Source organism: Corvus cornix, chromosome 15 (genome assembly GCF_000738735.6).
Source record: "Corvus cornix cornix isolate S_Up_H32 chromosome 15, ASM73873v5, whole genome shotgun sequence".
Lineage (NCBI taxonomy): Eukaryota > Metazoa > Chordata > Aves > Passeriformes > Corvidae > Corvus > Corvus cornix.
In genome coordinates this window covers 8,743,123-8,758,433 of record NC_046345.1, presented here as the reverse complement: position 1 = coordinate 8,758,433, position 15,311 = coordinate 8,743,123, and the positions used below count along the sequence as shown (strand labels likewise).

At 40.8% G+C, this 15,311-nt stretch overlaps 1 protein-coding gene across 5 annotated transcripts in view; it reads right to left on the bottom strand.

Moving 5' to 3' along the window:
- The window catches only part of CLTCL1 (clathrin heavy chain like 1), a 34,609-nt gene that overhangs the window by 7,569 nt on the left and 11,729 nt on the right, over window positions 1–15,311 (bottom strand). For all 5 annotated transcript variants that reach the window (XM_039561050.1, XM_039561052.1, XM_039561054.1 and 2 more), the window contains 24 exons: window positions 14,158–14,426; window positions 13,729–13,890; window positions 13,163–13,276; window positions 11,785–11,958; window positions 11,309–11,506; window positions 10,736–10,936; window positions 10,486–10,638; window positions 9,829–9,951; window positions 8,974–9,111; window positions 8,617–8,781; window positions 8,059–8,239; window positions 7,530–7,693; window positions 7,249–7,374; window positions 6,827–6,969; window positions 5,989–6,223; window positions 4,060–4,182; window positions 3,488–3,633; window positions 2,913–3,096; window positions 2,539–2,731; window positions 1,884–2,041; window positions 1,624–1,788; window positions 1,368–1,475; window positions 868–1,035; window positions 639–788 (listed from right to left, as the gene is read on the bottom strand). In XM_039561050.1, the coding sequence (XP_039416984.1) occupies window positions 639–788; window positions 868–1,035; window positions 1,368–1,475; window positions 1,624–1,788; window positions 1,884–2,041; window positions 2,539–2,731; window positions 2,913–3,096; window positions 3,488–3,633; window positions 4,060–4,182; window positions 5,989–6,223; window positions 6,827–6,969; window positions 7,249–7,374; window positions 7,530–7,693; window positions 8,059–8,239; window positions 8,617–8,781; window positions 8,974–9,111; window positions 9,829–9,951; window positions 10,486–10,638; window positions 10,736–10,936; window positions 11,309–11,506; window positions 11,785–11,958; window positions 13,163–13,276; window positions 13,729–13,890; window positions 14,158–14,426 (3,941 nt within the window). The remainder of the gene's footprint in view (window positions 1–638; window positions 789–867; window positions 1,036–1,367; window positions 1,476–1,623; window positions 1,789–1,883; window positions 2,042–2,538; window positions 2,732–2,912; window positions 3,097–3,487; window positions 3,634–4,059; window positions 4,183–5,988; window positions 6,224–6,826; window positions 6,970–7,248; window positions 7,375–7,529; window positions 7,694–8,058; window positions 8,240–8,616; window positions 8,782–8,973; window positions 9,112–9,828; window positions 9,952–10,485; window positions 10,639–10,735; window positions 10,937–11,308; window positions 11,507–11,784; window positions 11,959–13,162; window positions 13,277–13,728; window positions 13,891–14,157; window positions 14,427–15,311) is intronic.

The following is a 15,311-nucleotide window of genomic DNA, read 5'->3' as shown; positions in this document are numbered from 1 at the left end:
CAGACAGTGAAATCACAGGCTACCAGGAGCATTACAAAACAATTCTAATCCATCCACTGAAGAGCTCCGGGCACAGGCAGCCCACTACAGTTAATATGACCATTTGTCGACTCCTGAAGCCATTGAAGACTGTAGCCTTAAGGTCTTTAAATTGTTTCCTTGAAACCCCCAAGACCAGTAAGAATGTACTCAGTTTCAAATCTTGTTTAAACTATTCCTTGAGTCACTATTTTCTGCTGTACTCATGGGATTGCCCACCCCATTTCTCACACTGAAACAGCTGAAAACATATGCAGAAATCTTCCAAGAACAGTTACAGCCTCAGACTAAGACAGCAGTCAGCTCAAAGGTAGTAAGGAGGTTAGGCCTCTTGCTTGTGACCTGTGATCCTGAGCAGCCTCTGAGAACATTCTGTATAGCTGTTGCCACTCAACACAATGTGCTGCACATCAGAAAAGAAATAGTGTAAGATCAGATTAATTTTTTGTGCTAAACTGATTGGAAATTGTTTTAAGTACAGCAGAAAAACTGAGTAGTAGCTTAAGCAAACTATTTTCTAAACAGCAGTTCTGCTGTGCATTTTTGCCTCATCCTGAAAGAAGCTTTCAGCACTTTGCTTCAGTTAACTAGTTACTTACCTTGGCAATTATGTCTTTAAACTGGCCTTCTTTCCAGGCATCAGTGGGATGATTCATCATAGTAATTATTGCATTGTCATACTCCTCATACTTGTCATAGAGGAATACAAGTTCTGCCCAGAGATGAGCCTGTTCTGCAGCTCTGAGCACCTAATAAAACAAAAAAAATGCACCAGGTTTGATTCACTGGCAGCTTCCCACCTTCACTTGCAGCTACCTTACTGCATACCTTTGGAATATTAACTCTAGACCAGAAAAGCTCCAGATGTTCCCTCATTTTCTGAGGCTTGAATTTGGAGTATAAGATGGCAAGTTCAGTAAACATCCCCATGTGAGCACGCTCTAGGCCCAAGGCAGCTTCCAAAAGGGCAATCAGTTCTTCAAAGTAGCCACGATCCTGGATGTTAGGAAAATAAGGATTAATAAAGCTTGCTAAAATGCATATTTACTTAAATTCAACACGCTTTGATTTTTCTCTCCAATTGGAAGTGCTTAGATTTTAAGACATGATTCCAATGAGGCAAGAGAATTATGAAAGAAGGGCCAGCGAAAACTATTACCACTCCATTTACTACAGAAAAAAATGCATGTCGCCACTAGGAAATGAAGACAGAGGAAAAATTAATTTAAATATTAGCCCCCAGGGTATCATTTTTTTTTTCTGTGACCACTTTATTAGCAGATACAAGTATGCTGTACGAGTCTTCTAGAATATTAACAGTGACTGACCTGATAGTAACTGATCAGCTCCTCAAGTTCATCAGCATGGATGACTATGTGTAAACCACAGATCTGTGCCAAGCGGAATTCTTTTCCATCCACACAGGCAAAGCAGACCTGTAATGACAGTCAGCAAATAACAGGACAAAGTTAACAGGACAAAGCTTTACCAAATTTAAGGTTTACCAACAGTTCCAAATAGCTATTTCCGTAACACTTGTTCTAGAATTAAAAGCTACTACTAAAACCCACAAGTTTAAGTTACCTCCTTCCAAGTCCTCGTGCTGTTGGCTTTGCGGCCACTGTCCACTGCTGCCTGATATTCCCCAAGGTGCACCAAGGTAGATGCCAGGCGAGCAAAGTTGGATACGTTGTTATAGAGAAGTTTTGCCGCTTCATACATCCCCTCTTCGTAACAGCGATCACCGACCTGAATTAGGAGTCCAAGGTAAACAAGGGTACCAGCAAGAATGAGGGGTCAGCTAAGCAGCAAGTCACACTTGGGAACTGTGGATCAAGACATACCTGCTGTATATGGGCATTATTGGGGCCACTAATAAACTCTTCCAGTTCTGACAGACGATTAGTTTTTGCCAAAGCAAAAATAAGTTCTGTCTCTACATAAGACTCTCTAGCCTTCTTCCTGGCCATCTGTAAGAACTTGACTAGGTCCTCCCAGTTATCTGGAAGAGAGCAGAGATAGTTAAGGTCCAGTGTTTAGTCATCCTGTATTGTTTACCTTGCCCACCTTAGGGACAGTTTTCACTAGCAGGCTCAAGGCTCTCCTCTACCATGACAGTAAGCCATTTGCACTTGAGTTATGGAATTCCCTGTCAACACCAAGTCACCTTCAGGTAAGGCTGGACTTCTTGCTACTGTTCTGCAATCCAACTGGCAAGCAATTCTGCCACACACAGCTAAATAAATACGTTATACTTAGTGATATTTTAGATAACAGTACAAATTATCTCCCACAGAGACATCTATGTTTGGTGTAGCAAGACAGACAACCTTGTTGACAGGAATCTCACTTAACATTGACTCATCAATTCCATGTACTGACTGTTCCCATTTCCTCTGAAACAGAATTCCTAAGTCTCAATAGTCCCTGCTGCTCAATATAAATGCAATAAACTAGCTCATATCCAAGCAATCTGAAGTTGAAGATGCTTTGCCTTACCATTTCTATTAGCTGCCTGAACAACTTCCATGTAGGCAGATGGATCATCTGCCTTTATATAGGAGTCAATGGCTTCCTTCACCAAATCCTTCTGGAGCTGTGCTCTAGCCAGCTGGCTCCACACTGCTGGTTCATTACATCTCTCTGCAAATTCATAAGCACGGTCTAAGTTGCCAATGTGCTCAATCAGCACCTGTTTGAAATTGAAGTTGCAAGTTAAAAATCAAAGTTCTCTAACACTGTCCTTTCTAACAGAACTCTTTCTTCGAGTGCATACGCTGCTCTGTGTAAGCAATATGAAGCTAACTGCTCTTAGAACAGCCATTTCTGTCCAGGGAAGCATTCTATATTATCATGCAGGAACCACACCTCACCTGAATTGCTGAAGTATTGACATCAAATTTTCTGAATATAGCAAAGGCTTCCTCATATAGCTCATTACTGATGGCAATGTTTGCAATATCTGGGGCATCATAGTTATCCAGCCGATTGATGTATTCCATCACTCGGGTGCGGTCAGCTTTAATGGCAGTCAGGATCAGCAGATTCTGGAGATTCCTTTGGTTAACAGAAGGCATAGGCTATAAGCAGTGCACAGCAACACCTGCTTAAGTGACATGGACTGTACATGTGAAAAAACAAACCCACTTATTGTCACTAGCAACAACCTTTCGTCCCCAGATTGAGAACCACTGACATTTGCCTTCAAAAAGAAATTGCTTACCAATATTAGTGTTCTCTGTTCTCAACACATCACTGCAAATTGCATAGTGTGAACTAGCTCTGTTCTTCAAGCACAAAGCACTCTAAATTCTAGCTTTTCACCTGATCATAAACACTGAAGAGTGCTTAGGTCTTGCAACTGAGAGACCCATGACAACCTGGATCATTCACAACTTAAACAAAGGCACTGAATAGGCTAAACTTTAGGACAAAGCTCTCCTCTTACCTGTGTTCACTGAATACAGAATTATCCAAGACAATTTTTTCCAATAACTCAATCAGTTCATTTGGCAGATCAGCAGTCATGAAAGCTTTCACAGTTACGGAAACTTCCTCTGGATCCTGTGTTTCTGATAAAGCTGTTTGGACAACCTAGATTCAAAGGCAGGAAACTATTGTTTTCCCCAAATTAAATACTTGTCAATTTGTCAAGTTATTTGTCCAGTGAACTACAAATTAAAGCTTCAGAACTTTGAAAGTATTTTGATAAAAGACAGCAAGAAACAGCTATTAGCTGTATCTAATATAGAAGTAAAGTCACATCTTACGACTGTATGGGAAATAAATTCACTGGAGGGAGGTCATTCTCCAGGACAGAAAAAATATTCTACTGGTAGCTAAATCTTCTGACCATGAAGGTCAGAATTAATACCTGCCACTCCAACTCTTACAAACTCTTATAAATGGTTGAGATGGGGCCTTAAGGGACTTTGTGGGGGAAGAGTGCTACTTTAACGCTCCGTGTTTCTGAGACATCCTGAGGTCTCCACATAACGGAGTTTAGCCTTTTTGCTGTACCTGGTCAATAAGCTGCCGCCTGAATGGGTTGTTTTCTTCCAGTACATTTGCCCAGAGCTCAGGGTCCTTCCTGCGCACCAGATAGCGAGCCTCACTCTTAAACAGGGAGTTCTCATTGCACACCTGAAAGAGAAGTTACAATTATTTGCATTATTTTTAAGGGTCAGTACCACAAGACAGGTTTAGCTAGCTATAAACCAGACAGTCTAGAAGACTGACCAGAACTAATTTCTGAGCAATGCTAAATGCCACAGACAAGTTCTTACCCAACCTCTGATCTGGAAGGCTTATGAAGAAGGTCTCCAGCAGAATTTCTATAGCTCCTCTTGGTTTTGCCCAACACACAAATATTGTGACAGTGGCTTCACAGTAACTATTTGCTTCTGTTTGAAGTGAAGACCTGCAGAAGCCTGAAGAACTTAAGTTTTAAATCTAGAAAGGGGAGCCACTTGCCTGGGCAGTGTTAAGTAGTGAACTGAGGAACAGTGCAGGTGTTTAAAGGTAGAAGTAGGTTATGTATTTGGTGTCTATTAGCTTTACACGTGTTTACAAGCGTTCAGAATAGCAAGTGGCTTGGATTCTCTTGTTAAGGTGCTAAGGGTACAGAATAAATGTGAAATTCCTTATAGAAGTGCAGCATGGAAGAGTTACAAGTCATGATCCTATTAGTACCACGAGCTTCAATTTCCAGCTAGAAGACTAGAAACCTGAAGGCCTAAGTCATCTTATACCCACAGCTCACATTGCTAGTATACAAATAAGCCTGTGGAATCTCAATTACTGTGCTGTAAACAAATCAGTACTGGCACAAATTTGCTTTATGCTTTACATTTATCATTTGCAGGAATTGACTGACACTTCTTCTAGAAGACAACAATGTCTCAAAAATAATTCTTATAGGAAGAAGATCTTTTCTCCATAACCAGAAACACCTTCTCAGAACATCAGTTCAGGGAAAAAACTGGTACAGACAGGCTTTTATGGTTAACCAGAATGGTACAGTTTATCCTAGCAGTCTCCTAGCAAACAACAACTCAAAGCCACCTTCATATCCTGAAATAAAGAAGACAAATGTAGCCAGCTCTTTTTTAACAGCTACAGTGGAACAATTACTTCAGAATTAACAGCCTCAGGCTGGAAAGTCATCCACTTTCAGTAACAAGCCTGGATTATACTACCATTCTAATGCTCCCAGCTGACATTCTCTGCATATACCAGTACGGAAGTGCAGGTAGGAGGAGAATGTTTTTCTCAGCAGCCACACACACTACTGTCTTAATCTGGCATTAAGCTCTGGTGTTCTCATTGAGACTAGAAAGTGTCTGAGAACCCTGAGAATTTCACTTGCCCTTGAAATTCTGAGGGATGTTCTAAGAACAACAAGGTTAAAGATAGGAGAGGAATGCTGTAGGAGTTAAGTCCTTGTAGTTAGACTGTCAACATTTATTTTCCTCATTTCTCATTAAGTATTGGAGCAACTCTATGGGTCAATCACAAGAAAGGAAAATTACAAGCCCTGTTTTAGTTTCAGGGAAACTTTTCTTTTGCTGTAGAATCAGGCTAGATGACAGCCTGCTCCTTCTGTTGAGCCTTCAAGGCTCAAAAAAAAAATCATATTAATGAAGTTTTAATGCTAGGCATATTCATTACCTGGGCCAAATAAATTAATTTGAAGCAGAATCAGTGGATGAAAGACATGGATGGTACTTCAAAGTTGCAGTTATACAATTTCAGTTTGGAAATACAGTGTAAGTTCTTCTCATCAGCATAAAAATTATTGCCTCTATATAGAAGAATCCCACCTGCCTCAAACTCTTGAGTGAGACTGCAAGACAGGATTCTGCAAGTGTTAGACTAATAGCCAGACAGGCTTCCACTTCAGGCAGCAAGTAGCTCTTTTACGCATGTTTATAAATGCATTTTGCTAACCTTTATGAGTTCCAGATCACACTGCCCCCTCTCATAAGCAACGCAGGCCAGATGAGGGTCCCTCTTTTCACAATATTTGCCAACTACACGGCTGTCATAGTAAGGATTCTCACGAAGGAAGCGCTCTGGATTATTATTACTGTCAATGTAGATTTTGGCCAAAGCATTATGAGTCGCGGGTTCTTCACAGCCTTCATGAATCCTTGATTCAAGCCATGGCAACAGCAACTTAAGCCTTTGAAGAAGCAAACATTTTAGGTTTATAAGTCAGACTAAGGTACATTTGACAGCTACCACTCAGTACCTGGCCTTCCCTTCAAGCAAGTCTGCTGGTCAAACTTAAAAGGAAACACAGACCAGCCAATTATTTTTTAATGAGTCTTAAATGAGTGGAGGCCAGATCTGCAGTTTAACATCAGGGAAGGTTACAGATACCCCTAGTTTTACAGTTTCTCAACTCCTGTTGTATTATCTGGCAGTTCACACTTAAAGCCATTTGTTCATTTCACAGGTAGCTAGAAACTGATTACAGAAGCTGCTGTGTGCCTACAGCTAGACTGTCAAGACAGTTTGATCCAAATTTACTCCAAAGGCACATCGCATAGCTGGCTGTACAGGAGTGTTCAAAAGCCATGTTATACATCATGCAGTGCTGTCAGGCATTCTTACGTGACCCAAACAATCAAAAGACTGACTAGCAAATTTGAACTGCTTTTCTATAAAGGAAGACAAAACAATATTAGTACTGTATCATTTAACAAAATTGCATCCAATTCAATTTGTGTATAGCAGGATCAGGGAACCCAAACACTGGTGCCTACAGATGCATTTTCATTACCGATTTCTTTTTTCCACTTCAGCCACCAGCTCATCTGTGGAGAACTGCCCTCTCACCACCATGATCAAGTTTTTGATGACATCTTCAGAACAATCTACATCAAGAAGCCCTCCAACCACTGCTGGTATACGGCTAGGATTCACCTAGAATAAGCCACCATCATTAGTTATTAGCGCTTCTAATAATGCACCCCTAGTCTTCCACACGGGGAAGTTCAAGATAACAATTTCAATTATGCTTCAGAGCAGAGAACTTTGAGTAACTGACATTTGTATATACATTCCAGGAATAATGTTTTTGTGATAGACAAAAGGCTTATTGAAGAGCCTTTGCACTGTGAGAGAGAGCAAAAAAAAGACAGCAGATTATGCTGTAGTCTACTAAGTAAGTTCCTTAAAATGAAGTAAAGAGCAAGTCCTTACCTTCTGTACATAGATCTCGATGTACTTCTGCAGGTTATTGCGATATAAATAGAGCACCAGGTCATGAACAAAGTCAAACCGATCACAGACAATGATCAGAGGAAGCTGATCTGTAAGCTTTGCCTCCTGTATTTTGTGTGAAAGAGAAAAAAGTGACAAAAGATTATTCACAGCCATGCCAACTAAACCCTCTTGGTATTTCCCTCCATTAGAAAGCTGTAGTTCTGCTGCTAAGCAAACTATACAGAAGACCCTTCAATCACCCATGGCAGAGTATTTACCTTCAGAAAATTCTTCACTCGTTCTGGGTTATAGCAGTTACTTTCACGGCAGATTCTTTCCACTTCCTTTATCTGACCAGTCTTGCAAGCTGCCTGGATGTACTTGAAGTGAACATCTGGATCCTGGCTAAAGTTTACAATGGAACCCAAGAAATAGAACAGTCCTGGAAAGAGTCACATGTGTTTTAACAATGTTAGAAGTGAAGCAAGTGAAGGCTGTATGGGCTTCAGTTTGTGACTTAGTTCAGCCTTGCTGAGAGAGTAGCTTCCAGTCAACTGCAGGGAATATCAAAAGGATTCTTTTCCCTTCTTCCAGGTTTCATTTTTCTTTCTGATCTTTGCTTAAGAGAGTTAAGAAACTATCTACTACAAAACTACCCCTAGAACTCACTGTGATGAGCTCACTTTGATAAATGTACCCTAAGATCCAGCCATGTGACAAGTACCTCTCCCATAAAACCCACAATCCTAACTATTAGCTTCAATCAGTCAGTGCTTCCAAGTAAGCTGCTTCCCCCTAATACTGTACCTTCATAGCTTTTGAAAGATTCAAAAAGCTCCACAAGAGACTGGGTGCCAAGCTGTTCATGGTATTTAGAAGCAACTTGCACACAGAGCTGTAGGTTTTGCCTAATGTTGGCTGATAGCATGGCACGCAAACACTCCACAGAGTCTTCAACTGAGAGAGAGCCAAAGAAGTTCACAAGCCACTGCAAAGACACAGAAATTTTACTCAGTAACTCATGCAGGATTTGACTGATTTCTAAGATGTGCCACCTAGACAGTTTCCACCCCAGCTACTAGAGATAAGTCTTCCATGCACTAAGACCGAAGACATAAAAAGACATACTCACTGTATTTACAACTACAAAAGTGCAGTTTGGAAATAATATTTGAAATGCCCACCTGGGAAACTGAGGTCAGATTTAAGCCACTGAAAGTACAAATTACAGTTTAATTGTTAACTGGACAAATGTTCTTGAATCACAGCTACCTGTGCTAATTCGGTACTTACAACCCATCTTACAGCAGCTGCAGAAGTGCTAAAGACTGTTCACATAACTTTCTTACTCTGTATAACACTTACCTCAGGATTCAAGAGGTGAGTATGAACAACTGCACGTTTAATATCATAGAGATCTGTGTAGTGTTCCAAAGCTCGCTGGAGCAAGCCTGCCTTTTCACACAGCTGGGCAACATGAGCACGATCATAGTGTGTAAACATTTGGTTTCCGAGAATGGCATCTGCAACCTAGGAGATTACATTTCATATTCAGACTGTCAAAAGAATCACAGCAGCTTAGCCTACAAGTTGTTGAGAAGTTACAGCAGTGACTTAGTAGTCTTTCATGTTACTAAACGACTTAAATATAACAGTATCAGACATCCTATTCTTGTGCAAGTCTAGTACTGTCTCTCCCTTTTCAGAGGAACTGGGTTGTACCTGCGGGGCATGAATCAAATTCATTTCCAAGAGACGGGTCTGAAGGTGGCCCTCTGCAGGGCGGTTGTTTTTCAGGGCATCCAACAAAAAGGATGTGCACTGCTGCAGAAGACTGTGCTCCATGAATACATCCACAATCTGTTGAGATTGGTCAAGTTAGAGAAGAGGGCGTCTATACGGACACATGTATATTTTTCTGTGTATACAAAAGGCCTGGCTAGACAGACTATCACAGCACCCAGCATGCTGCATTCTCTGTTTTCATACTGTTACTACCATGGTAATAGAGAGACAAGTTTCACATGTTTCCTTTTTCGCTAGAATGGAGGAAATGCATTACTCTGAGCTATTATGCCAGACTTAGCCACCCACTCTTACTTAGTTCTACGCAAAGTTCATCCCTTCTCTCTTCTTGGGATAGTTGCTGGAAGAAGTCTTGGCTTTTCTTCTAAGTAGCTTCAGTTATTCAATAATGCAAAATGTTCCCTTATTTCTCTGTCCATTTAACAAGAAATGGCCAGTGGCAGCCAGAACTGAACTTAGGTTTATTTGTTCATATTCCTGTAAATTCTCTGCATGGGGACATGTATGCTCCATTAAAGCCAACAGTAGGACAGCAACACTATAGCTTAGAGTAAGATTGTGGCAGGTTTACTATCAATAAACCAGAAAGCTTCCACAAGAATTTGAAAACACACTTGCCTCTAAAGGCTCAATGATATCCAAACTTGACTATTTAGTCACTTCTCTAATCGAAATGACGAGAGATCTGAACCAGCCTTACCAGTCCCCAGAATGGTACTACGCTATTACCTCTGTCTAGAAAGAGACCAGCACTCTTGTTGTAGGCATCACCTGGTTAATGTTAGCCAATGGCTCCTCATCCTGTACCAGCATCTGAGAGAACTGCAGGCCTTGTTCTGGACTGACTCTCATCACACTTCTCAGTAGAAAGATCCAGTCTGGGGTATAGCCAACCTAGAGATTTCAGAAACAGTCATGCATATCTAGGAAGCTTCACACTTCTGTTAAGCCTTCAGATTCTTTAGCATAGGGACTACCAACTGCTGTGAGCTTGCTATGCCCACCCCCCATCTGCCAGGAATTCTCAGACAAAAGCATTTCTTGTCTGTTGACACAGAAATTCAGTATTCACCTACTTAGTAACTGATCTTGTGCCAGGGCAATTCTCTGGCTAGGTAAGAAAACTGCCTGGAACAAATTTTTCAACAGTCCTAAAGCACTACTTATCAAATCCTAAACTTAAAAGTGGATGTTAGGCAATTTTTCTTTTTTTATGGATTACAAAACATCTGAGGAATTCAGGAAGAATCTTATCTTTATTCTGTAAAATAAGATTAAACAAGTCCATTAATTTGATACTTCATAAAATTCTGGGTATTTTGAAGTTTATTTTTTGCGGTCTGTTTAGCCCGTAGTAATACACTATGATTTGCACAATGTACATGTTAAATGTATGTCAGAGCCTGCAGTTCATGATAAACTATTTACCTTCTTAGCATACAGCACTATTTTCTGGAATTGACCAGTTTCAGCAAAGCACTGAATCACTTTGTTTGGCACATTAGCTCGAAGGTAGACGCTGAGTGCAAGGGTTGGGTCAGCCGTCTTCACCAAGTCTCCCAGCTCCTCTGAGCACTCCAGCTGAAGTCAGAAGCGGTAGTTTGTCAAGCAGAAGAATTCAGAGAGTATTGTACACACTCAACTGTTACAAGGTAACAGAAGTTATGATGGAGCCTACCTTGTCTTCCTTCAGCCACTTCTCCAGAAGCTGTTTGCGGCCCTGCTGCAAGACAGGGCGACAGAGCTCCAGAGATTCAAACTTGTTCAGCTGTCCCTGATCAAGCAATATTCCAAAGTACTGGAGCAGGGGAGAGGCCTGCCCAGGCTGAGCTGGTACACTCTGGAATTTCCTAATTGTATCACTGGTACGTAGAATTCCCTGAACAGGCACAAGATAGAGAGAAGCAGTGTTTAATTAGTGAAGACCGAATAGCATTAGCCAAAAAAGCAGGTTTTAAGCTATAAACTGAAGTATCTATTGTTAAACCTTCAGGATAGAGACCATCAAACCAATGACTTTCTAGCAAGAAGTCAGTGGCCACAGAAAGTCCAGTCTGGTTAGAAATAAATAGCAGATGCTCCTTTATGGGATACACAGGAATGTATTAGTCAGAACCACTACCAGACTGCATAAAACTAACACTGCATTTATGTTTTGAATATCAAGTTATAAAATGCAAGTGAGCTAAGCAATCCACTAAGCTGAGGTAAATTTCCATGATTTCTTAGCTTTACCTTTGGAGTTATTTACCTTTGGTGCAGATGCAGCTACTTTAGCAGCATCTGCATAGTTTCCTTGAGCAAACAGTGTGTTAAACTTCCGGGCAAATAATTCCTCTGCCCCAGCTAGGTTGCTACGTATAGCCATTCGCAGTCCCAAGTCAGGATTCTGGAGAACATTTGTAGCATAGTTCACTATGTTGTCTTCCTCAACACATACAGAAAGCACCTGGAAAGAACAAGAGGCATATTGAGGAGTACTGTCCTTTCCACAACTACTGTGAAATACAACAACAAAATGGCTATGCAGCCCATCAGTGAAGGAGTAGATTATTAAAAAAACAAGTTCCTCTCCAAGTAGTTCTGTACTAGGAGAGATTAAAAACTGATTAATCGAATAGTCACTCGCTCTCTTCCATGACATTTGTTGCATCAAGTCACTCATTACATTTGTTACATTTCATCTGAACTTTAGAAGGCTCAGAAACAGAATGGTGGATTTGTTACCTGTCCTTTTTTGTTCACGCCAATGATGCCTGAGGTAGGTTCATGGGGAGCTGTGACAAAAATAGTATCAGCACTAATACGGTTCATGTAGATGCACACTCCAGACTCTAAGTCATACATGTGGATATATCCATACTTCGTGATCAGATAAATAACACCATGCTTAATTCCAATCTGCCAAAAGACAGGTTTTTATTAGTCAAAACTAGTAAGACTGTAACACTTACGACAGCTGCCTTTAGCCTAGTCACAAGAAAGTACTGCAGTGAAATGCCTTTGTACTGACACTAAGAACAAATACAGCTTCGGGCTTCTTCCTTTCAGACTCAAAAGCAATGAACAGCTTTGCTGGCCATTTGCAGGCATAGCCTGCAGTGAACAGAGAGGTTGAAGGGAAATTAAAATTCAGCTGCAGCAAAGGACATACTCCTCATCCTAATAAGCTAAGCTGAGGAAAAAAGTTTGGGCATAATTAGCATTCTAGTCTAGATATGTCAGTACCAGTTTCTGTTCAGAAATACTAATGAGATAATCCCATTCTCTTCCAACAAAGCCTACCCAAAATACCAGCAGAATCTAAGCTCATCTTACTGAGTACTCCAGTTTATCTGTCAGGTCACTGAAACTGGGGAGGTTTTTGAGCCAAAATGGTCTTCAGACAAGGAAAGTACTCTCTCCTTGGAACAAGTCTTTGGATGTTTTGTTAATTAAGCCTTAAGCTGTAGTATGGAGCCACATGAATCCTGTCATGCACACACCTTAGTTTAAGGCATCTCTTGGTCTATTTATGAAGCTGGTCTACTAGACTTGTCAGCAGTTTTATGCTCTGAGATAGTCTGCTTTTATGACACAATTTCTAGTCCTGCAGACATGCTAAGTGAAATTTCATCTGTGATAGCAACCAGCTATGTTCCTTCCCAAAGGACCTCCCACTAATGTCCCAAATTGCCTTTTCTGGGCTGCTATTACAGGAGGTATGCTAATATTCTTATCTGGAACTTGGAACATTAGTAGGAAGCTGAATAGCCAAAGTGATGTTGGATACGTTCTCCCTGAAGACACTGTCAAGGTTTTTTTTTTGGGATCTGTTTCATTGGTTTGGGGTTGGGGTTTTTTTCATAGGAGTTTTATTGGGGCTTTTTGTTTGCTTTATTATTTTTTAAAATACAACCTCAAGTTGACAGCTAGACAAATACAGGAACAGTCTATACATTTAAGTTACTGTTTTAATGTCCACACTACGTCCCACAAACCTATTAACACCCCTCCCAGAACTAGGAAGAATGACAGCAAAGCACTAGAGAAAGCATTCTTTACAACAGATGTCAGCTCCTTGCCAGGTTACAATGCTCATTCTTTGGAGGGGTCAAACATTTACCTGCATTGCCACAGGGAAGTCTGTTTGTGCCTCAGGTGGGAAAAACACATCAACAGCTTTCTTAACAAATGGCTGATTTCCAGTAGCTGGCTGACCTACTTCGATTATGTGCAGCTAGGAAGAAAAGAGTTCATGTCACAAGATTGCCTGCAAGTACAGCCACATGGAAGAAGTTCCTTTCCTCAGATATGCTACTGAAGTCATCTGCCACATTTGGCCAACACAGTCTGGGGAGCTGTGCTCCACATATTCAGAATGTTAAGTTTTCTGGAACCTGATAAATTTAAAGCTGGAAGAAGAATAAAAACCCCAAAACAACCATGCTTTCCATGAAAGCGGACTATTCCTATTTAAGACAACCCGTTCAAGACATTTTGAGCTAGACTTGTCAATTCATCAATTTTGCAGCACAAGACTAGAAAGGCCAAGACATTTACCATGGTGTTACCTCAGCCCTGCACAGATTGCTCAGCAGTTGTAGCATATTCAGTGCTACTCAATTCCACATTCAGTTTGATGCAAACAACCTACCTAAGGCACTATAGGAACACAGTTGCAAACTTTACCTTGCCTCCTGCAGGACTCCTCACAGCAAAACAGAAGAGGGTAGAAGGTTTGGCATTTCCCTCTACTTTGAATTCTGCAAAAGCTGCTGCATGGCCTTCTATAGGTTGAGAGACTTTTCTATCAACCGAGTACAGCTGCATTGCACCAACCACACGATTTTGCTAAAGAAAAGAAAGGTCAGCTTTTAGAGATAAGATTTCAAATGTTTTTAGCAAGACCCTTGGGAAAATAAACTAAAAAGCAGCAAATGCCTCTCATCCCCTCCTCCAACACTCGAACTGAACTAAAAGTCAGGCTGTTCCTACACAAAAGATAGTTTTGAATTTTTTATTTACAGAAACCGAAGTTAAACTACAGCAGCTATTAAGTGAAGTGGGGCCAAGACTCTCCCAATTATCTTCATAACATGCTGCTTCCAGGGAACTTACCTGTGCTGAAATTCCTATCAGCAGCAGCCACTTCTGGTGTTCATCTGTTCTGTAATTGATGATTTGGCAGCCTGCAAGACTAGCATGTCTATCAAACATCTTTTGGGGTTGTGATTCTCCCTCCATGCTCCAGTGGTACACTGCTGTCTCTGTCACCAAGGCAACTGTATTCACAGATATCCATTTCCAGAAGATCACTTCCTCTGCCATTGTGTGGGCTTTCATTTTACTTTTCATCTCAATGTTAAAGATCTGAAGTGTTTTCCCAGCTAGTATGACAAAATCCAATAAACATCACAGATCAATTACCACAATGGCCATCCTGCAGTTTTCCTATTTACAAGCACCCAGTTTAACCCACTATTCCAGTGGTGTCACAGACAGGGTTAGTGTCCTGTCACATGTGAGTTTCCTTCAATACTTGACTCTTAACAGAATCCCCTTTCCACCCCCAACACCTGTACCATCCCAAAACCAAAAAAATTCTCTTCTTATGGACACTCACACAGACATTCCAACAACTGACAAGCACGGACACTTTAATTAACTATAAGCTGTAGAAAAAAGACAGTCTAAGCTACAGAGCTTGTGTAAACTCTTGTTTGGTTGGCAGCACTGGTATGCCAAGTTACAGATGTCTAGTAGATGTCATTCAGCATAATTAATAGAAAGAATGGCTCCAGTTCGTGTCAGTTTAATAGCTGCTGTAGATGACCTGGACTAAGTCAAACAGCACAAGACTTAAAACAGCTTGAGACAGCCAAAGATCACAGCTCCCATTTTATTTTTCTGTAGGATGAACTGCATACTGAACTAGATGGGCTCTGCACAACAAGGAAAAAGAGTAATACCTCTTCTGTACTGAAGAGGACAGTCAAAAGTTCAGAAAGACTATAGGAAGGTTTGGAGCTTTAGTTCCAGTTAAGATTACTTCTTCATGATTTAGGAAGCTAGACTGCAAGTTTAGTCTTGATTTTAGTAGTCCTTCTAATTACCAGAAGCCCTACCCTACTAAGTAGGCTTAAAACCAACATTAACTGAAGAAAACTATAAAGAATAAGGGAATTTATTCCTTTCACAAAGTCAAACTGATGTTTTAATTTACTGCAGATCAGACAACTCAGCTCCAGGAATATTCTTTTCTGTTCACAAGC